The following is a 22669-nucleotide window of genomic DNA, read 5'->3' as shown; positions in this document are numbered from 1 at the left end:
GCATATTGTTATATGCATAGATTAAACATTGAGCTCTAGAATTTGAGCTCATGGTATGTCGCAATAATGAAAACAGCTTGCTGAAGTACCAAGCCCTGTCACGCTACAAAATGGTGTGTGCACAGAAATAAAATAGTTGGGTCTCAGCTCCTGAGCAGGAATATCTGTTTAGGCTGTGTTCATGTAAAGTTCATTCTTGCAAGCTAGATGTATTTAAATTATTTTGATAGCTTGTATGTATGACAAGCTGTTCATTGAGGGCTTTCTTTCCAGAGGTTCTGTGTACACACTTGGAAACTGAAAGTGAGCTTGAGGGTTGCATTCTCTGCCTACCCAGAGCTGACTAGTGAATTGTATTACACTGAAGCCTAATTCTTCTTTGAAAAGCTAAAATAGCCAATATATATATATAATAGAGAGTAATCTTTCCCCGCAAACACATATAGTCTGAATAGACAGGAACACCAAAAGCTGTGGGAGGAATAACTTTATTCCTATTTTATAAGTGGGCAGCTGAAAAATGGAAATTCAGTAGGTTGTTTTCAGAGGGAGTCCCTAACCCCACATAATCTTTTGGATCCTCAACCCAGGTCCTAGCCACAAAGCAACTCTTCTTTGAGGGAGTAATTAACAACTGAGAGCTGAGACAAGTGGACTGCTGCGGTGGGCAGACTGGAGATGAGGACAAGATAGGCAATTAGAAATTAAGTTTAGAAAGCAGATTACAACAAAACATCTCTTACTGAGTCCCACTTAGAGCACCTTGAAAGGAGAAAGAGAAGGCTTAAGTAGCTTTATATAAGAAAAACAAGCTTCTGTCTATCAAGTTAAGTAAAAAAACTTAGCTCAGTCTATTAGGTATTGGATTAGGAGCCATGAGAGTAGAGACCTGGGTTTTCTTTACTACTGTAACACAAGTCAAGTCCTTGTAGTTTACATGCCTCAGTTTTCATATTTAGATATCGGTCTAAAGCAAGCAATGCTTGCTTTTTTCAGATAATCTTTTTTTTTTTTTTTGATAAATAAAATTGGAATTTAACTTCTCCTCTCTTTACAGGACTGTGGGTTTATCCCTGTTGATGGCAAAGGAACTCACACCAGCATAGCTGAAATTCTAATACTGCTTTATCTATTGCATCGCTCCTCCAGCAACTATTTACACTGAATCCTGCCTGTGATCAATTATTAACTTATATTTGCCAGTAAAATCAGCTGAAACTTCAGATCATCAGAAGCACATGAATCAGGAGAAGTTTCTTCATTTTTTTTCAGTATTGTTTCTCGAGTGGCTGCTTCACTTTTCAGTGTCAGAAATTATCCTGGGATGGATTTTTGCAAATGTTTTGTAGTATAAGATTGGCTTTTCTTCAGCCTTCAGTTACTGACCAAAGCTATTTACAGCTAAGCATATCCAACATACAGATAATCCTACAGGAACTGTAGAAAAACAGTGAAGTACCTCAATTTATGTTAAATTGAAACTATAAACACCGTGTTAAACTAGAAACCATAAAAACACAGTTGGGTCAAGTGTTTCTCTAAAGGCAATTGTGATTCACAATAGTTGACTGCATCACGACACTTCTTCCCAAATGCAAGATTTCCCCAAATGCAAATTTTCCACAGATTTCTTGTTCTAGTCATATTCCAGCTGTATTTGTGCATCATGATACATTTGGGACAATTCTTTAAAGGAGGATGGCTTTGAGAAGTTGCTGTATATCCTGTTATTAGACCATGAGAATGAGCTCTTTAAATAAGCGATCTTCTGATGCTGTTCATTGGCTTACAGATTATTCAATACAGGACTGGCAGCATTCCTGCTTGACAAGTTCTTACAGCTTTCATTCAAGTCAAGAGCTGAACAAGAAGTCACTACTCAGAAGAACAGTTTGTATAATATATAAAGAGGAACAGAGCTGAAACTGGATCATTCAAACTTTATCAGTAGGAACCTATATGTAAATTTTACAGAGAACTACAAGTAACCAGGCATATGAGCACTGTATAGAACAAATTCTGACTAGCAGCAGATGGACATTCAGTGCCCCCCTTGTAGCTTACTCCATCTCTGTGCATAGTCTGCACTGGAACCACAGATACGAAGACCAGGGACCTGTATACCAGAATTGTTTCACAAAACAATTTTACTCTTCTTGGGAAGCAACTGAATGGGGTATTTCTGTGATATTGTCTGAAGAATGAAGATCCAGACTAGGCAACGTCTAATTCATACACCTCTTTCTTACGGGTAGTTCTGTTTTAGCATTTATCTGGCTGTAATCTTCAAACAGCATCTATCAGAATTCAGCTTAAAGTATTTCAGCTACAACCTGTAGACTGCAGTCAGAACAGCGTATAATTTTTTTCCTCCTGGGAACAATTAATAAACTGGTGGGGTTACAATTCAGTGAGTAAAGGAAGTCCTAATGTAAGGCTTTTTCAATGTACAATTATGATATTATGGCCCTAATTCATCATTTTGTTAGAAAACTTTGACATGGTTGTGAGCGCCGTGGAATTTGGCACAATGCTCAGCACAGGAGCCTGGTTGTGTTGTACTTCACATTCATTTAAAACCACAGCCACTGCGCTGAAGTTCAGCCGAGTCTCAAAGGTACTCAAATGGTTCCATGAAGGGATATTTCAGGACTCTAGATTTAGAGGGGTGTTCCAAGCACTAATACAATCTCTGTGAGTAAAGAGCCTACACTCCAGCCATTACACAGAGATCCCTCCTAAACCTCAAATATTAATTAAGTTCCATGTCATTAAAATTCACTCTTGGATGCAAATCCAGAAAGCTAAGTTTTTAATTTAATTTAAATTAAAAGCACTCCATCATACAAATACTCTGGGCCATTCTGAGGACAAAGGTGAGAGATTACACTCACCACTTGGAAAGGGCTGCTTCCTTTCACCAGCCAGGGAAAGGGCCATCGCATTCACCAATGTCGTGCCAACACAGTAAAGTTACTTTTGCAGCTCCATCCTCTGTCATCTTTGCTTAGTTCTTCATCAAAAACCATATCACTTGGTCATAGATATAACACAATTATCCAGTTCCTCTGAATCGCCGATGACATTTTATCTTCCCTTTCTTCTACGTCAGTGACTCCTCATTGTAACTGCTGCTTAGAACAAGCTCCTCAACCAACAGTGGAGCAGGAAACTATTATTATCACCATTTGTAAGTGCAGAAATGTGGGACTGACCTATATGGACCTGCCTGGCATGAACAATCCCTCACAAGGGGCAGTTCTGAGAAGGCTGCAGCAAACAAAGGGTGCTTGCTTTTTATTAGGGACATCTCTACCATCACATAAGCCCAGGAATTTCTTAAACAGGAGTACTTCTTAGTGGTTCTCAGCAGTATGAGATTAAAGTTCAAGCAGATATCTGTAGATGGTAAGACATTTCCTCAGCAAAGAAAACACTAACTTCTGTGTAACAAAGGGGCCTTCCATTTTAACCCCTGGCTCCTCCGAGCTGCAGATGTTCCACTAGTCTGAGATTGTCTGGGGTTTGCTGCAGCAATAAGGTCTTGTACATGATTTCTGAGGGGACCAGTTCTGTTAGTAAGAAATTCATCTCAATGGAGCCATGCCAATTTATATTTGACAATGGTGTGGCCCTGATTCCCTGTGTAGAAAGCTGCTTTCCCAGTCCTGATGTTTCCACTGCTTCATCTTTCAGGTTTGCACAGAATTAATTGTCACCAGATGATAAAATAAGTTCCACGATCTCATCTTTATAACTGAACCTTTCTATTTCCTTATGGACACATTAAAGATGTTTGATTTAAGGAGATCAGTGGCTCAGTGAGTCATATTGCTCAGATCTTTGCACAGATGGGGACCCCCACTCAGCACGTAAGTCTGTTCCTGTGCAGAGCGAATGTAGGATGGGGCTTATCTCCATCACTTTGGTCCCTTTTTAGCATTGCAGGGCTCATCCTGAGATCCATAAATGCTAAGGGACTTTATTAGGAAAGGAGGAAGAGAGACCCTGAAAATGAATCCTGAGTCTATGTTGCTAGGTGTGTAGATTTCAAGATCTGAAGTGTATGTCCCTTGTGGCGACAACAAAGGACAGAAATACTTCTCCAGGAAGCCAAAGAAACATCAAAGAAATTACAGAACTGCACAAGGGTACCAGGCATCCATGTGGCCTTTGTGCAGCAGAGCTTGAGATACAAATCTCCTACTCTCAAAATATTCTGGGATGACTTTGAGAGAGAAATGTCATAAAAGCTATTTCACCTCCTGCTTCAGTGAGAAGTTTTTTGCTTTGGGTAGATCGGAAATTTCACCTTTTTATCTACAGCCCTATGATATAAATACAGTGTGCTAGTGACTGAAAGTTATATAGCAATAAATGAAAGTTTCCATTGCCAGGATTTCCAGATACTGCCTGTGACAATGTTAATACTAGCTCCCAGAACAACCACTTCTGAAGTCCGTGGTGGCAGCCTAATAACCTCGGAGAACTGATGTTTTGGTTTCAGCATGACTCTCAAATGGACAAATGTCCTTCTCAGACCTGCAGCACTACAGCTGCTCTCCTTGCAGTTAGCCTCTGCAGGCCCAGTGATGCACAAGACTGAGCAGCAGAGGTGGTTACGGATCTGCCAGATGGTCTGAAGTGGAGGGGTTGGGCAGAAGGAGAAACTCTTCCATTGTTCCACATTCCAGCCTTTCCTCACTTTCAAGACTTTTTTTGTTGTATCTCTGTACTTCCCCATTTTTTATGTATTGGCGCTCCACCACTCTCCCAAACCCTGATCGCCTGTTTTATCAACATTTTTTTAACCATCTCTGCACTCCCTTTCAGATCTCCCTTATTGATGGAAAGCTTTTGAAAAATGAATTCACAAAGGCTTTACTCCTCTCCTCTTTCAGCTCCTTCCTCAAGATTTACACCCACCAGAATATTTGCAGGAAATTGCAAGCTAATAATAGCTTTGCAGACAACCAGTGATGACGGTCAAATGTCTTTGAAATGGATTCGGTTTTATTTGTCTTTCTCACCCTTTGGATTAGATTATCTCTTGACTGGTAGATGTCACCACCAAGTTTTTTAATCTCTTTGTTAAGCACTGTTAATTTCTCTACATGGAGCTCTGCTTGCAAGTTTGCTTGCAAGTGCACGAATTTTAGCCTGCGTAGCGGACCAGAGAGGTGGAGCACAGCAGAGTATGGAGGGTTATCTCCACTATGTCCACATCTGAACATGTAAAGAAGGTTTGGACTTCAGATCCTGGAGGACTCCATACGCTTCAAGGCATTTGGGATGCTATCCTCCCCAGCTCCTCATGGGCATCACACAGCCCTAGGGAGCCAGGTTTACACACGTCTTTTTTCCCCATATCTCCACCAATTCAAAACTGGCTCTGGAGGCTTCTGTGAATTACTACAGAATTGTCCAAAAGGTAACAAAGAGAAAGGAAATTGGCATTGCTACTTAAACAGACACAGAAATTTACATTTTTTCCTTCTCTTATGCTTGCTCTAGGGAACACTATAATTATATTGAGATTAAGTTCATGGTAACATCCTGTAAATCCAGACCAGGCCCCCTTACTACAGTGGAGTTAAAATGGATTTGCATGAGTGTAAGCAAGGATGGAATCTGGTCCTAATTTAGGCCACATCTGTTGGCACAGATGGAGCTGAGAGAACTTATTGTCATGTTATTTTCCTACCTTTGAGATTCTTTTGAACATAGACCAAACCCAACAATTTTAAAATCTCAGGACAAGGGCAGTGTTATCCATCCCCTTACATGTGGCTGGTGAATTCCACCACAGCACAGGATGGCCTTGTACTCACTCAGCTAAACCATGACGGCTTGAGAAAATAGCCTCATGAAAAATAATGGCTAAAATTGTCATCTTGTAACCCCCTTTACCCCTGATTAACTTTTCTATGATGAGTAATTCCGTGGACATACTTCTGACAGTTGTAAAATTAATCACGAGTAACGATTTGTATGACCAGCCCAAGGAGTAGTGTACCACAGTCCTCATCCAGGCAAAACTCCAAGAAGGTCATGCAGAGATTTGCCTGAGTGATGAATTTATTGCTTGATGGCTGTGAATCTAAAAAAAAGAAAAAAAAAAGAAAAAAAAAAGAAAAAAAAATACCTTTGAACCATATTTTATATTGTGATTCTGGCCTTAACTTGCTGATTTTTAAAACTGATATTCTTTCTGTTGTTCATCTGTTTTGACCCTTTTGAAAGTGAATGAGGGAGCACCACTTTGATATAAAGCATGGAAGAGTATTCTGTACCACATGTAAGTAGCTTGCATGCCATGAAATAGAATATTTCTTTTTCTCTGACATTCAATATATCCTGGTGTTGATTTATTTATTTAACTTAGACAAATAATGTGTATCTTTTCTGTCTTAAGAAGGGAAAAGAAAAGACTACTGCTGATTGCTCCAGAAGAGTTACCATCTAAGGAACTCAGAATCTGCTTTTACAGGAATCACTGTTTGGAGAAGGTATTGATTTTGTGATGGAGAAAGAGATTCCACTGTTTTTAAGCCATGCTTTTATTTCAGAGTCAGAAGCTTCCCAGGTTTTGTGCACCATTGTTAGTGCTTTAAGGGACAAAAACACTCTTGAGCAGATGAATGCCAAGTTTGTACAACTACCCCTCCTAGTGCAAATGTTAAAAATCAAATTCCTAGGAATTAAAGGTGAAGGGGTAAGATTTTTTTTTTTCTGATTTACATGAGTATTTTTAATCTGATTTACCTGAGTATTTATGCCAGCACAGACTCAGAGTTCATTGCAAAGTGAGAATGAATAATAATAATATTCAACCTTACCCTATAGCAGTGCAAATATGGGCTAACTCCTGTGTTCAATATTCTCCCTCAGAAGTGATGCAAGAAAAAGTCAAACCAAACACAACAAAGTTGATGTGCAGAATTTTAAACAAAATGAGACACATATGGAGAGGAAATTACATTATAATCATTTGATTACATATTTCAAACAGATTTCAAGGGCTCATGGCATATTCATAAAGGAGATGGATTTGTTAATGTAACAATAGTGATATTAGTGTAAATCTGGAGTTGGTTCAGTTGCATCAAGGTAGCTCCATTTATTCTGTAAAATCTTGCTGGTATTTTTCCCCTTCGCCTATTTTTAGCAGGTAATTATTAATTTTGTAATCTGAGCTCTTATATAATAGACCATCCATAATAGCAACACTCATCAGGAATGGATGAACAATTCAGCACAACAGGTGCAATTCAGCTTTCCCAGTGGATTATTATTCATGTAGATGTTCTGAATCCCACTGAGGTTATCCAGAAACAGAATCGGAAGGCTTATGTTTTTCAAGATGCAACCCAGGAAACAAAATAGAGAAGGCAGCGTTGTGAATCAGAATCATCCATGGTACAGATTGAATGCAGGGTGCAGATATTCAGTCCTAAACTTTCCCTACACGAGAGATTTCAGAAGTTTTTAGGGAGAAGAAGGTAAAGAAAAAAGACACCCATCATCTGTGCACATGAAAAAAAACCTCTCTTGATACCCATAGTGCTGCTGATAGATAAAAATCTTGTAACGCCCTTCCTCACCTGGGAGCAGATAACAGCTGGGGTGGTTGGCACCACCTGAGAAGGAAGGCGATAAGCACACAGGGAGGTGCTGAGTTCCTTATCCTAGGGAGCTTGTGGAAAGGAACAGGTGTGCTTGACTTCAGGGAGGGAGTTGACATGGGAGATCTTTAGCAGGAACTAAAAGATTTACGAGCCTTTGTTTTCTTTTTGTGACTGGTCTCTGCAGGGCTCAAGCATGTGTAGCTGTTGTGTTGTGTTAGTCCTTTGCTGCTTGGGACTGCTGTCTGCAGGTAAGTGGCACCTCTCTGCAGTCTCTTCTCTTTTGGTGCTCCTCTTTGTATCTCTCATCTTTCTGTCTCACTTGGGTGTTTTTGCTTCTTTTTGGGTGTTAACTCTCTTTTACGACCTGTGTAGAGAAAGGTTTTGAAGTGCTTTTTTTTTGGTAACTTTCTCTTCCAGATCAGAGCCTGAAACCTCAGCTTGGAGACTTTCAGTTTGCAACAAATAATCCCACTCTTACCACAGTTGCTCTAGAGAAACCTTTCTGTATGTTTGATAGCTCACTGTATCCAAACAGATCTTATGCTATCTACTTGTATGTAATGAAGGAATCAGGTAAGTATCCAGCATTACTTTTTCTCTGGAAAATAATTACTTCATGCGGCCGTTGCATGTGATTCTTCAGGATCTGGTGGGAGTGAGTCTGAATGAGGGGAAAGAGAAAAATACACAGCTGAAAGCTATGTGCAGGCTGAATGCCTGGTCTAAGTTTATAATAAGACCTTTTAAAAAAAAGTGTATTATAAGTATAAAATAAATGTATAAAAAATAAATTACTAATTCAGTGGGACTGATTAAAGATAACAACAGTTAGCATTGGTGTTAGCTGACTCCCAGTAGGTGCAGAGCAGTATTATCAACTATAAATGGTCTGAACAGATCTTGCTAAGCCAAGTGGTCCATTGTCTGATACCTTTGTCTAAACATGAATGTCTTGTATAAAAGCCTGAACTCCCCCACGTAAATCTGCTGAGAAAAGCTAGGTAACTGCTCTGCTGCTGTTTGCTTCATAGTTAAGGTTGCCAGCCCTTATAGGGACTTGTCTTAGTTTTTTGGGGGGAAAAAAAAAAGAAAAAAGTCATGCTAGGCTTGTGGTCAAAGGTACCTGGCCCATGGGTTCATTCATAAAATGAATTTCATGACTGCTTGGTAATGAAACACTGCTGGCAATGCCCAAGAAGCTGCCTTCACTGATCTCTGCTGTTCTGGCAGACTGCTTTGTACACCAAGTAGAGCTCCTCTGTAAGCTGACAGAGACAAGTGATTTCCTTGAACCATACCAATGTCCCTAAAGGCTGTATGCAACCTCCTGTTCTGAGGGGCACAGAGAAGAGATCTTGGGGGGCAGGAGGGAAAAACTGGTCAAGAGCCAAAGCAGTCTAAAACCTCCACTGCTGAGTGTTGCTCTTTTGGAAAAAAAAAAATAAAAATGAATGGAAGAGGCTTCCTTATTGTGTCAGACTAGTAGAAGACTTAGCCAGACTTAACAAGATATGGATGTGAGGGCACTGCCTTCTGAGATGCCTCCCATGAATGAAGTGTGCATTTTTGTACGTCTGAAGCAGATTATACAAGTGAATTGTACGGATCTAAAAGGCTACAATGACCTGATACCAGTCTTACCTACAAATATGCAACTGTATCTGATGTTTTTGTTAGAAACTATATCAGCTACCCTGTCTTCCATGGGTTCTGTGGCAACAGCTTTCTACACAGAGGGATGAATCTCTCTGCAAAAGGGGGTACAGAGAGAAATTTCTGCTGCTTCTTTTAAAACAAGCAGATGCCAACTTGTTACTTGGCAGACTGGGAGGAATTTTGTTTGGATTTGTCTCTGGTCTGCAGAGAAACACATTTGCTCACCCTTGGATGGCTTTTGGAGCACGGAGAGGGAAAACTTAGGGTGTTAAGAAAATTAAATCTTAAGTTCAGCTCTGCTAGTAAGGAAATGCATCAGCATTCAAAAAGCTGAGGGTCTAGCAAATTTCTGAACAGCTAATGTAATCTTTGGGTCTTCTTTGTTAATGTCACTATCAAACTTGATCTACCTAAAGAATTTAAAAACAAACAAAAACCTGAACTTGTTTAGACAATAGCGCTTGCTCACCACAGCCAGGCTAAGATGATGTGGAGATTGGGAGAGTGAGGAGGCCTAGTTGTAAGAAATCTTATAATTAGGGGAAGCTAGCCCCAGTACAGCATGTTTTTGCTAGTCTTCGCTTTCACATTATTGGCTTCTGAGCCCTGGCACCTCTCTGCTTGACTAGCTTGAGCACTGACCCTGAAGTTAGATTTTGAACCTGTGCTAGAAACAATTCTCTTTCAAAACAGATTTAATTTTGCATTGGATCATAACTAAAAACTTCATGTGACCAAGCAGTTGCTGCTCCAGGAGCACAGCAGACTGCTTACAAACTTAAGAAGTTCCCAATATACTGCAACTTTGGAAAAAGTGGCCGTCTTTCACTACTGACAGCACTGAACAGCTGGAGGGAGCTCCCAAAATAAACTAACTCACAGGTGCAGAACTTGGGAGCATCTCTTGAGACTTGTGCCTTGGCTTTGTATTAGGAAAAGTTTGAGAGTTGAAACTGAGCTTTCCAAACGATGCTGTAGAGCTGGGTGCAGATGTACGTTTTCCTTGGTGCTGTGAAGACTTTCAGGCTTGGTGTTGTGCTGTCTGAAAGTATGGGCATGCCTGGCTGGTCAGAAGTGTAGATACTGCATCTGCTCTCGCAGCTCCGCATGCTGGTCTGCATACTGTGGTGTTCTGGGAGGTGCAGCTGCTGTACGACCAAAGGTCTCAGGGCTTCTGCTCCAGGGGATAGTGGAGTTGTGGTCCTATAGAAACTCACACTTCTTGGTTATAGTGTCAAATCTGACATGGCAGGACTTACTGGAGGCAGGTAGGCTGTGGTGGAAGAGCAGGCTTTGCCACCATGCTCCATCAGATTCTTCTTGGAAAAGAGGAATTTGGGGAGGGTGGCTAACAAAAAGTATTGCTCTGAGAGACCTTCTACATACATTCTTTATGGTTTCTGAGGGACAAGTGTAGAAAGCTTCAAAAACAAGAGGAAGGGGTAGGATCGTTACACAGACTAGCAGCAGATTTCTGGCTTCCTGCTTGAGCTTTTTCGGGTAGAAGAGTGAGCAGTCAAACACAGGATGAATGGAAAGGGCTGATCTAGTTCTAACAGTGTTGTTAAAAACCACCTCTCCTGCAGCAAGCACGATAAGCTCCCTTGTGACCGATGAAAGCAGCAAACCCCTGGGCAGCACGTTCCAGCAAACAAGCGGGGGACATCTCGGACCTTACAATGCTGCCTTCTTCGATGTACCCGACTGTGCAGTGCCCCCCAGGCTTCCTGATGTAGGAGACATGAACAAAGCTCCTGATGTCCTGACGCAATACCTCTTCAGAGTTGGGGATGATGGGACTTGTCTGTATGACCCAAACTTCCTAGGGGTCTGTAACCCACCGCTTGTCCCAGACACGACATACAGGTATAATTCTTGTTTCTGAAATGGTAAGAATAGTCAATAGGAAGCAAAATTTACCCTGTCATGTACCTTTGTAATAGTATTATGTGAATTACCTGTCTCTGCCAGAACTTCTCTATTGCAAGGGCAGTTGTGAGGCTGGCTTAGCTTTGGTCCAGCACCCTGCAGATGGTGCTCTGTGGTGCTCTTGCAGGGGTGAGCTCTATCAGGTTAAATTCATGGATTAGTAATAAAATTCACATGTGAACTGCTGGCTCTACACTGAAGCTGGAGCATCTGATCAGAAACTGCTTGAAGAAAAGGATTTGACTGGAAAATGTCAGGATGATTCACTGTGTATTGTGTTAGATGAGTCTGCCAAACCGCAGACACGGGCTTGGCCCTGCTTGCTTTGTTTTGATGCGGCTCTGGGGAGCCAGAGCTCTCAGTGGCCTCCAACTCCATCCAGGAAGTCCCTGATGTGACTGGAGACTTCACAGTGAGGGCCAGGTGACTTGCAGGCTCATCTGACCCCTGCTGTCTGGGGAAGCTGGCCCTTGGCGGAGTCTGGGTGCCCTGACAGCTGTCACCTGCGACACTTGGTTGGCTGCTGCCCGCTATTTAAAAGCCATATTAAAGGCAGCAGTCACATGAAGCTGTGGAGACTGAACATGCTTCTGAAACAAAATACTACGGGCAGGTTTTCAAAACTGTCTTGCCTCCTCTACCTCCTTGGGACAATTCTGCAAACTCAAACTATTGTGGGATGGAAACTTAATTCCTTTGCCAAATCTGTTGTTAGCCTGTCTTTTCAATGTTTTCTCTAACAGGGAAAGTGCCAAAGATCTCTATTGTTGGACAAAATCTTTGACTTCCATATGGAAATCAAAACCACTTGCTGTTCTAAATAACGAGGCCCTTCACAACAGGGAATAGCAAGCTGGGAAAAACTGTTGTTGGAAAGCTATCATCTGTCAAGGCTCACAAGAATGGAGTGCAAGCTCTGCATGACATAGCACAGAATACTTTTTCTATTATTAATTCTGTTTTTTCCCTATAAGGTCTCTGGAAAAAGCTGGTTACCTTTGATTGTTTCTGCGGAATGCTTCTCCAAAAACTGGAGTCTGACTAGCTAATCCGGTAGCTTACAAAATGATAGTAAGGCAACTCAAACTTTGAAATACCTAATTTAATGCTTTTTTTCCCCCCATAGGTTTAAATACGTGTTGGTAGATAACTCTGAAGGTATCGTGAAAGACCAAACTCTTTGGTCTGATCCAATCAAAACCAGAAGATGTAAGTCTGTGGCTTTGCTCAGATCTTCTGTGTAGCTGTGCTTGCCTTAGGACAATGTTGCTCTGTTAGTAAGCAATGGCTAGTCCTTTCCTATAGTTTTAGCAATTTTGTCAGCTGTCCAGCACTGGAGTAGCAGACTTCAATATGGAATACTGATCTACTTCTTTTGTGTACTTCAGAACAGTCCTCTGATAAGGCTGTACGCACAGTTCATGATTTGGTGTTTGTCATGGTATCTTGCACTGATGAAATTTCTAGGTAATGCAGATATTTGCCACCCTGGCTAACCTGCTGAGCCAAGCTAATAACCTCTAAATGCTGATATTGTCTTAAACCTTTTTCCTATAAGTCACTTAGTCATCAGTTTTCCTTTCCAAAACAACTAGCTTCCCCTCATTTGGTAAGGGTGCACATGGTGAAAAACAGATCACAGCAGCATTCTTTCCATGCTTTTCTAGCCAAACTTCCCATGAAAATTGATACCTGGCCTGGTCAAAGGAGTGGAGGCATGACTGTCATCACATCAATTCTAAGTGTTTTGGTGTTCCTTTTGCTTACTGGCTTTCTTGCTTCTGTATTTTCTGCTGTTATGTAAGTACTGCTACACCTTACAACTTCTAGTCAAGAGTACCTAACCAATTGGTAATCAGACTTGTTGCCTCTAGTTCCAAGCTGCTGTTGCTAGCAATGTTTAAGATGATGTACCAGAGGATGTCCTTTTAATTTTGGACCTGGTAACAGAGGAAAAAGGCTACTTCTGTCATAATCTTCCCTACCAAGGCTAAGATCGATGCCTCTCATAGTTATTACATAGACTAAAACTCGCTGGATGTCAGACTTCAGTAAGGACAGCTGGGGGGTGGGGTGGGGTGGGGGGAAAGTAGAGCTGTACATACTTAAAGTTTATGTATTCTTTTACATATGATAGCTTTCCGTTTATTAATGAGTTTGGAAACAGTCTTAAGGAGTTCAGGTCTTCATAGAGATCACATACTGTGCTAATTAGTGCCCGCTTAACTGTTTTGCCTCTTCCACGCAAGAAAGAAGTTACCACTTTGAATTAATAACTGAGGTCTTCCTGATGCTGTATAACTGAATTAGTCTATGCATGTTCCCAACTTCTATGTCCCCTGCCTCAGGAAATTAAGGCAGCCTGGTTGATCCCTAAGCTGGGAGAATTAACTGAATTTCAGAAACAGTGGGTTTCAGGGATAATGAAATCTAATTCTTTCACTTGAAAATGATGCAAGTACTCTGTATTCAGATGTGGAAAGCAAATACTGCAAATGATCATCTTAAAAATAATAATAAAATCCATAGGCTTCTCTGATACTAAGTGATTTAAGTAGCAATTGGCCTTTGCAAAATGTTCTGACAGTAGGCTCCACTCGGTCTCTGCTGGAACTTAACAAAGCCATTCACTTCCACGTTAGGGGATCAGAAGATGCTTCTGCAGAGACAAAGGGCGCGTCTCCAACTGTTCAACAAAGTGAACTGAGACCACAGCTGGGCTCTGAGTGAAAAACCTGGTTCATGTCAAGCTGGAAACACAACTGAATTGTTACAGGTGCTAGACCTACAGGACTCTAGTCCTACTGGACTCAACACTCGTCCACTGCTACAGTATGCAAACAGGCAACTGCACATGAATAACACAGATGAAATAAGAACGACTTTAAAAAATAATAATGCAGTATGTGATATCCTGTCTTGCCCTAATGAGATTTCATTTAGCTAACTGGCTTTTATAGCACCCATCAGGTACCTGGTCTGAAGTAAGAAGATTAATGAGATCCTTCAGCTTCAGCGGTGCGATGACAGGTTGTCTTGTACGTGTTCTCATGTTGAGCCTGCAGACTTCTGATGTGCTTCTCATGGTCAGAAGAACATGATGTAGCCATGTGTGTCTCAACCTTTCTCTATAGTGACTGCTGAGGAATTAAAGAAATACGGGCTGCTTTATTAAAAGATGTTCTTAGAGAACACTAAGGATTAAAAGGTACAAACAGGGAGCTGCTGCTTCCTCAGGATTTTGGTGACCATTTGTCATAAGTCTTCCATTCTTTCCTCTCTTTCCTTAAAAAGAAGCAACCAAGTTCCAATTGCCCTGTATGTAGCAGAGTAATTTTAATCTCCAATACTTAAATACCCTCAAACAGCTTTACAGGGATAATAGCAAACAAAATTACTTCAATGAAGGTGTGTTCTTTCAGAGCTCAGTATAATCTGCTGATGGGCTAGTAATGGGGAGATACTGCTTCAGTGGAAAAAACATGAGTATATTCGCTGCACTCAGGGTTGGCCTCATTCCTGACCTTTACCTTAGGCAGCAGCAAGGCAGCACTCCTCACATCTTAGTATCTGTATCTGGGCTGGGGGGGGTTGGAGGGTCTTTTGAGCTAATTCTTCGTTTCTTCATTTTATGATCAGTTGGAGAGTAGAAATAAAGTTTTGCATCAGATTTAAGTTATGTGCTGCTCTTTTTTTCCATTGATGCCAGTTTCTTTATACACTGTTTTGTCTCTATAAATGACTTATGAGGATTCACCTTCAAAGCCCTCTTCAGTAGGTATAAGCAACTGTCCCACTGTAGCAAGTGTTTCCTGGTGATAAGCAGAGAGCTGTAACTGGTTATTATTGATGTTCTTCTAGATTATCCTTAAATTAGTTCTCTCAGTTTATAAATGAGTAACAGCTCTTTCAACACAGGTAGTTCACTGTCGCTAATACAACTAGACAATTCTTGTACCACAACTTATTTCAGGAAGTGGGACTTACTTATTCTCCTCAGAGCATGAAAATTAACAATTTTTGTGTAAAGTGAAACACTGTCTGGATGGAGTGTTGAGACTGCAGCTTCTGATGACTGCAAAACTTAGGCCCGAGAGATTTGTATGTGAGGTCCCTCAGTTCAGTTGTCCTGAAGTGCAGCGCGTTAAGGCTTACCTGCTTGCTGCCTGGGTTTCAGGCTGGGCTGACGGGGATGTGGGAGAAAGTACTTTAAGGGAGAGATGGTTGCTGTGCCTGCTGATGGGAAATAATGGATGACAAAGTACCAGGAATGCTGTGGGTGGTTCTTTGTTGATGTTTGTTTTGCATGTGTGTGTTTGTTTTTGAATTGGTGCCTTGCCTTCTGTAGTGGGTTTACGTGGCAAGGTTTTGGTAGCAGAGGGCCATAGGGGTGGCTTCTGTGAGAAGGATCTAGAAGTTGCCACATGTTAGGTAAGGGCCCCACTGCTGACCAGAGCTGAGCCAATAAGTGATGTTGTTTTGCGCCTCTGTGAGAGCATATTTAAGACAGGGAAAACAAAACAACACGTTGCGACACAGACAGCAGCTGGGAGAGTGAGAGGAGTGAGGAACAGCCTCGCAGGCACCAAGGTCAGTGAAGAAGGAGGGGGAGAGGTGCTCCAGGCGCTGGAGCAGAAGTCCTCTGCGGCCTGTGGTGAGGACCACGGTGAAGCAGGTTGTCCCCTTGCAGCCCATGGAGTACCACAGTGGAGCAGGGTTCCACCTTGCAGCCTGTGGAGGAGACCATGGTGGAGCAGGTAGACCTGCACCGACGGAGACTGCAGCCTGTGGAAGACCCCTGCCGGAGCAGATTCCGGGCCCGACCTGTAGCCCGTGGAGAGGAGCCCACACAGGAGCAGGCGACCTGGCAGGAGCTGCTGCCCGTGGGGGATCCAGGTTGGAGCAGTTTGCTCCTGAGGGATGGACCCCATGGTACGGACCCATATCTGGAGCAGTTCTTGAAGAGCTGCTGCCTGTGGGCAGCCTACACCAGATCAGTTCAGCAAGGACTGCATCCCGTGGGAGGGACTCCACAGCACAGGGGATGAGAGTGACCAAGAAGGAGCAGCGGAGAAGAAGCGCTATAGACTGACCATAACCCCCATTCCCCTGCGCTGCTCGGGGGGAGGAGGTGGAAGAGGGTGGATGGGGGGGAAGGTGCTTTTGGTTTCTTTCCTTTGTTTCTCGCTTCTCTAACTTATTAGTAATAGGCAATAAATCTTACTGTCTCCCTATGCTGAGTCTGTTTTGCCTGTCACGATAATTACTGTGCGATCTCCCTGTCCTTATCTCAACCCTTGAGCCCTTTTCATCGTATTTTCTCCCTGTTCCTCTTTGAGGAGGGGAAGTGAGAGAGTGGTTGTGGTGAAGCTTGGCCACCCACCTGAGTAAAACCACTGCACCTTCCCTGCTCTTTTCTGCCTAGAGGCTGCTCCAAACACTGTTCTGAGGTGCTTTCCCATCCATCTATTGGGTAACCTGGAAGCAAGGGATATCTGGAGGAAAAGGCAGCACGAGTTGTAGGCGTGCAATGCTGAGCATCAGAGTACATAAGAGATCCTTGTCCTTTTTGGCTCCCTTATAAAACCAAACAAGTACTTCTTTGTTAGAGGGCTCCAACTCCTTGCTCTGGACCCCATGGAAGAACAGGATAACAGTAGGGTCATTAAAATTAACAAAGACAAATAAGTTTCCTTTCAGTTGCAGACAGTAAATACATTATATTGGATTCTATGTCAGTTACCTTTATTACTGAAATAACTTCATTTTGTTTAGAAGAGTTGCTTAAGAGATTGTATGTCAGCACCTACAGCTATCGCACAGAAAACGTAGCACTGGCATAACCTATTCTTTGTTTTCTGCTAGTATCTACTCAGACATTCAAATCAAGCAGTTTCTCTCACCCAACACTTCACTCATTTTGGTCAGTTTAATCCTGTCAATGGGTGTAGTAGAATAGCTTGCTTTTGTTCTTGTGCTTCTCTTGCACCTTTCACTTGAAAGATTTTTACCTTATTTCTCTATGGAAATTTTCAGAATGGATTATTTTTAGTTCCCTCCAAACTTCAGTAGAAGTAACTCTGTCTCAGTCACTCATATATTGGCATGCATACAAGCTTTGGGTTATTTTCACTTTAGCATTTCAAAACTTCCGCTGTGTTCAGAAAGTGTGTGGCAAAAGAATTCTGCCTTTCTTTAGCTTCAGACCCTAGGATACTGCTTCCTCCTCAGAGAAAACAGGAAGGAAGAGAAACTAACATGGTATAATTTTATCAAAATTTCCTGTTGAAATATTTAGCTGAAGATGACAATTCTAAAAATACTCTTTCTAGGCAGTCCTGTTCTTAAGTAGGGGGAGCTGTGGATGGAGCAGCTTTGGATTTTTGCAAGATCTTGCATGTCAGTGCCTGTTTGTTATGCTGTGAACCAACAGGACTCTATACGGATAAAACAGCAGCCACGATAAATACCAGAACATGTTCACAACTACTTTTGCCTCTCCATATGGTATTTTCATTGACTTAAATACTGACTTTTCCCCTCTGCTTCTGACTCCTCACTGAAGAAATGGTATGGAAATTCCTGTTTGGAGCCTCTCAGAGGCTCCTGACTTTCATCCTAGTCACACAGAAGAAATATAAGGTATCAGTGATTAATAGCATTTCTTCAGTACACAGGTTTAAGATATGGAAAGTTTGGAGGGCACTGCCTAATTTTTGAAAGAGTGCGGATGCAAAAAGACTACATCAAACTTTTTCATGAGTTGTTGCCAAGTCTGTCTGCATTTTTGTTCAAATATGATATAGATAAAACAAAAGGATATTTTCTGACCCTTACATGGGTTTCCATTACAACACCAACAGAAACGAGACAAAACTGAACTATGATACTTGCTAGATGTTTTCTAGGTATCGTAGGTGACCCCACAAAATGTATTGAAAATGCTGATTGCAAGTGCTGTTATGTGGTGGAAAAGAAAAATGCCACCTATGGAGAGAGTCCAGGAACTGAAGTTCTGCTTGCACTTAACACTTTTATGTTGTGCTCAGGTTTTTCAATGTTACACACAGTGATGATGAACAAGCTGAACTTGAGATCTCTTTTCAAGAGCAGCTCTGAGACTTTGACCCATGCCTGCTGTTCTGCACAGAGGGAAATGTAATCCTAATGGTATTAACTTGCCTGTAGTTGTGAACTCCGCTTCTGTTATTTTTTATTTGGATCTGGTATTTCTCTGGATGCTGTAATGAATAAAGCAAACTGTGCTGTGGAAAAACTAGTGCTAGGATGCAGCTGTGGTACATATTTTCACCTATACACTAGGTTGAGATTCTAATGCCGGTCTCCAGGACTGATTGGCAAACTACATTAAAATGTGTCCGCATCCCTCACCCCAGCATGCTCTCAGCTGAGGCCCCAGCAGAAAGTTGCCTCAGGTTCGTTAGCAGAAGGACTGACTGCACTGAGATTCAGTACAGCTGAAAGCTGAAGTTCGCCCCTAGCAGCTATGTGACCCAACTTGTTTGTGGAATTTGGATGTGGAAGAAAAGTGGGACAGGGTAAGAGCTAGACAATATGTCTAGTTTCAAGCACTCCCTTGATTGTGTGGTTTTGCTGATCCTGGGGCTGTCAGCTGCTAAAACATGGCTTTAATAACAGTGAATCATGTGAGTCTTGGGTTAACTAAGAGACTCTTTTCTGTGCCAACTGTAATGATTTTTGTGAGGCATACAGGAGCAGATTGCTAAATAGTAGCATATCAAATAAAAATAACTTTTTAATGGGGGATAAATGAGCATAAATATGGCAAAGACATGAAAAAGGAGAGACAGTACGTTGTGTTTCTTGAACGAGGTGTGTTCAGAAGACAAGGCCTTCTGCTGCTTCAAACAACAAGTCTTCTCTGCTTTACTTTCACAAAACAAATGCATAATTAATCATGAAAAATATGTGGCCAGGGTGAGGGGAAGAGGTCATTGTCTCCAAACCTACTTTTTTCTTATTGTAAGCAATTCTGCAAATTATTTGATTGTACATTAGTAATAGACATTGTTTATGTCTTGGCTTATGTCACTGCAACAGCCAATGCAGTAATGCATACACAATGCGAAGGTCCATCAGTCAGCAGTGAACTCCCTCCCATTTTGAGCCTACCCCTAATGCTTGGAAACAGGACTAAGATGGAAGACATTGGTCTCAACAATATATACAGCCTTATTACTATGTTTCTGTTCTTTGAATTTATTGAAAGTGTTTTTACTAGTTTTCAAATTTGGAAATGGTTTTGGAATGCTGGCTGTAACTACGTACATTGACTGTTGTTTCAGAGAGCCCCTAGCGTATTTCTGCTTTACTTAGAAGCATGTGCCTACTTGGGGGGAAAAATCTGAGTGCTACTGCATTATAACTGCTGGCAGCTGCTATTCTACTTGGTTAAAGTACAGTTCTTACCCTGGTTTTGGGAGGTCACAATCCAATGAGCAATCAACACATTTAGCAACTCAGAGAAGCTGTAATAACATGGCACTGAACACCTCTCAAATCTAAATCCTAAGGAACTAGTAATGAGCTCTTGGCTTTAAGTAGGCGGCTTTGTTCTCACTCTTTCCTGCATCTTGTCCCATCTTATAACATCTGCCTGGTTAAGCTTAATGTTTAATATGCTTTTCTATACAGAACAGCTAAACATCTGACTGTGAAAAATAGTAACAGGCTGGCAATTCTTTCATGTATAGCTGAAGCTTATTGTGGCCAAAAATTATTACAATAAGTTGTCTGCTTTTATGGGAGACTAGTTTGTGAGTTTTGAGCCATTCTCATTTGAACAAGTGTGTGTATATTGCAAATCCTCTACTGTGATTAGTGCCATCTTTCACTGGCAAAGTCACAGCAGAATGAACTAGTTGCAAATGGCTTTTAAATGGCATTTAATCCTCCTTTGGCTACACTTGGTAAACTACACCATCCTCTGTATATGGTTTATTGCAAGTTCTGACCCTGATGCAATAAAGTATGCCAACTTTCAATCTGAGCATTGACAGTGCTGCTTGAAGAAATGCTCTGACCTTTTGCATCTTTGCTTGCAGGGGCTACGTGCTAACCTATGCAAAATAACTGAGTACTGATTGCCTCATGCATGCATATGGCTGGCTGAGGGATTCAGGTTTCACAGTAGGGGAGGCCAAGTGTAAAGAATTGAAATTGTTTGGATTAAAATACAACAGTTTTGTGTGTGCTGAATGCTAGGTAGAGTTTAGTGGCATGAAGTTAAAATACAAAAACTTTGCCAATATCACAGATATTTTAGGTGTTGTGTTTGCACAAACGTTTTTTGCTTTCCTGTGAGACATTATGTGAACTGTGCAATTAAAACTTACTGTGTATCTGGGAGGATGATAGTCTACCTACCTGTAAAGGAGAACAATCAGAATAAACTCTGGACATCTGGATCTGTGACTTGGGTTAGTTGCTGGCTAAATGTGTTTATACACCCAAATGTACTGAGTGGGAGGCTTTCTGTGTTTATACACTCAGATGTACTGAAGTGGGAGGCTTTGTGTTGCAAAGCAGGAGGGAAGAAAAAAAAAAAAGGTATTTCTTTACTTTAAAGGCTACTGCACTTTAAAGGCTACTGTAGAGTGAAGTGCAGCCAGAACTGGGGTGCAGTGAGGTAGACATATGACATATCTCATTGGTATCATTATAATGCATTGTACAACCGTTTTGCAGGCATGAAAAGCCTATACTGAGAGACTACAAAACACTTTGCAACTAAAGACCATCAAACTTAAATTAGCTGTTGTGATGTTTGTCAAATATCAAAAGAATCCAGGCATTACTTTGTGTTCATTCCTTTGTGGGTTTGTTGTTTCATCCTATAACAGCCTGTAAATTCCTCCAGATTAAGACTGCCTTTGGGTAACATACAAGCTCACCATATTGCTGTTTCACAACTGGACATATTTTGATGTACAGCTATAATGTTGTTAATATTGTCAAAAGGTATTAATGCTGCAGGATGCATTTGCCTTTGCAGAATATATGTATCTAGGAGTTACTTGGTGAGGGTACTACATTTATCCCGCGACATTCCCGTCATAGAATGGTTTTAGTTGCAAGGGACCATAAACATCTACACCAACCCCTCTGCTGTGGGCAGGGGCATCTTTCATGAGATCAGGTTGCTCAAAGCCCCCATCATACCTGGCCCTGAACGCTTTCAGTGTTTCAATTGACTGCAATTGATAGCACGTCATCTACCATCATTCACCTCCTCAACATCCAACATCAATACATTCATATAATGCTTTGTCTGCACACTTCTAGTCCTAGCCAAGTTTCAGTAATGTTGATAAAAATCAGACATTTCAGACCTCTTTTTCCATTTTCCCTACCTAGAGCTCTACTGGAGAAGTCTATGCCTCAGACAGTAATAGAAGACTGACTATTTGCTGACTGATTATTTGCTATCTATTCCTCCTCAAGCCTTCTAATAGAACAGCAGCCAAAGATTCCAGGAAAGATTACTTATATTCTCTAAACAAAGTTGGTGACATTTTCTGCATTATCACTATAATCTAAAACTGTACATTAAAAGACATAGTAAGCCTCCCTAGAAACTTTAATGTCTCATACCTAGAAAAAACTTTTTGAATACTGGATGAATTTTGCCACATCTTTGGCTGATATACTGAATGTTAACAATCTTCCACATGTGCTAAAGAAAACTGAAAGGATACAAATCTGATCAGAGGGTGATGTATTGTTTTCTCATATCTAATTGTTAAGGACATCATTATATTAGTCTTCATGCCTTGGTTCATTCCAGATAATATTCTCAGTCCATTCTTTATTTAAATAGTGTGCAATATTTGGAAAAGAGAAAATGGATGCAACACTTCTAGCAGAATGTTACAGTTCTACAGTTGTACAAATTGTACAAACTCAGCTCAAGCTTTCTCCATTCAAAAAGCAGTAACCAGAGAATTTCAGAATCTTCTAGTTCTATTTGTCTTTTCTTTTCTGTGAACACATTTTCTGGAGAGATTCTTGACTTGAGATTTTTGGATCGTCTTACTCTTGAAACTGCCTGTAGCATTGTAAGGGAAATGCTTTCTGTTGAACAGAACCTGTTTCATTTTAAAAAGAAAAGGGGTTTTGGCTTCTGCTAGGATATGGATCTTTTAGTTGAATATAATTTGCTGTGAATTATCAAACAAATGCCTATTAATTTCTGAGAGCATCAACCACCTTTAGTATATAATATCAAATCAAAGTTTTTTATTAAAGGCCACATGATAAAAAGTGTTGTTTTAAAGATTACGTGCATCAGCATCTTCTCTTTTCCTTTTTCCATATGTTTCTCCTTTGCTTCTATTTAACGAAAGTAAATCTGTCCCTCGTTCCAATGATGCAAACTCAACAGCCCCAGAACAGCCTCTCACCAGGTCGACAAG

General features: G+C 41.2%; 1 protein-coding gene across 7 annotated transcripts in view; it reads left to right on the top strand.

Moving 5' to 3' along the window:
* Nucleotides 1–14459, top strand: part of UPK3A (uroplakin 3A) — a 70001-nt gene extending 55542 nt beyond the window's left edge. For 2 of the 7 annotated variants that reach the window (XM_083846297.1, XM_083846296.1), the window contains 7 exons: nt 6416–6509; nt 7813–7876; nt 8046–8201; nt 10871–11150; nt 12340–12422; nt 12881–13013; nt 13856–14459. In XM_083846297.1, coding sequence (XP_083702423.1) covers nt 6416–6509; nt 7813–7876; nt 8046–8201; nt 10871–11150; nt 12340–12422; nt 12881–13013; nt 13856–13943 — 898 coding nt within the window. In that variant the 3' untranslated portion in view covers nt 13944–14459. Of the gene's footprint in view, nt 1–1057; nt 6299–6415; nt 6510–7581; nt 7714–7812; nt 7877–8045; nt 8202–10870; nt 11151–12339; nt 12423–12880; nt 13014–13855 lie in introns of those variants that run through there. The other 5 variants (XM_083846299.1, XM_083846301.1, XM_083846298.1 and 2 more) reach the window with 5 other exon arrangements.
* The last annotated feature ends 8210 nt before the right edge of the window (nt 14460–22669 follow it).

Source organism: Anser anser, assembly GCF_964211835.1.
Source record: "Anser anser genome assembly, chromosome: 1".
Classification (NCBI taxonomy): domain Eukaryota; kingdom Metazoa; phylum Chordata; class Aves; order Anseriformes; family Anatidae; genus Anser; species Anser anser.
This window is presented reverse-complemented; position numbering and strand designations above follow the sequence as displayed.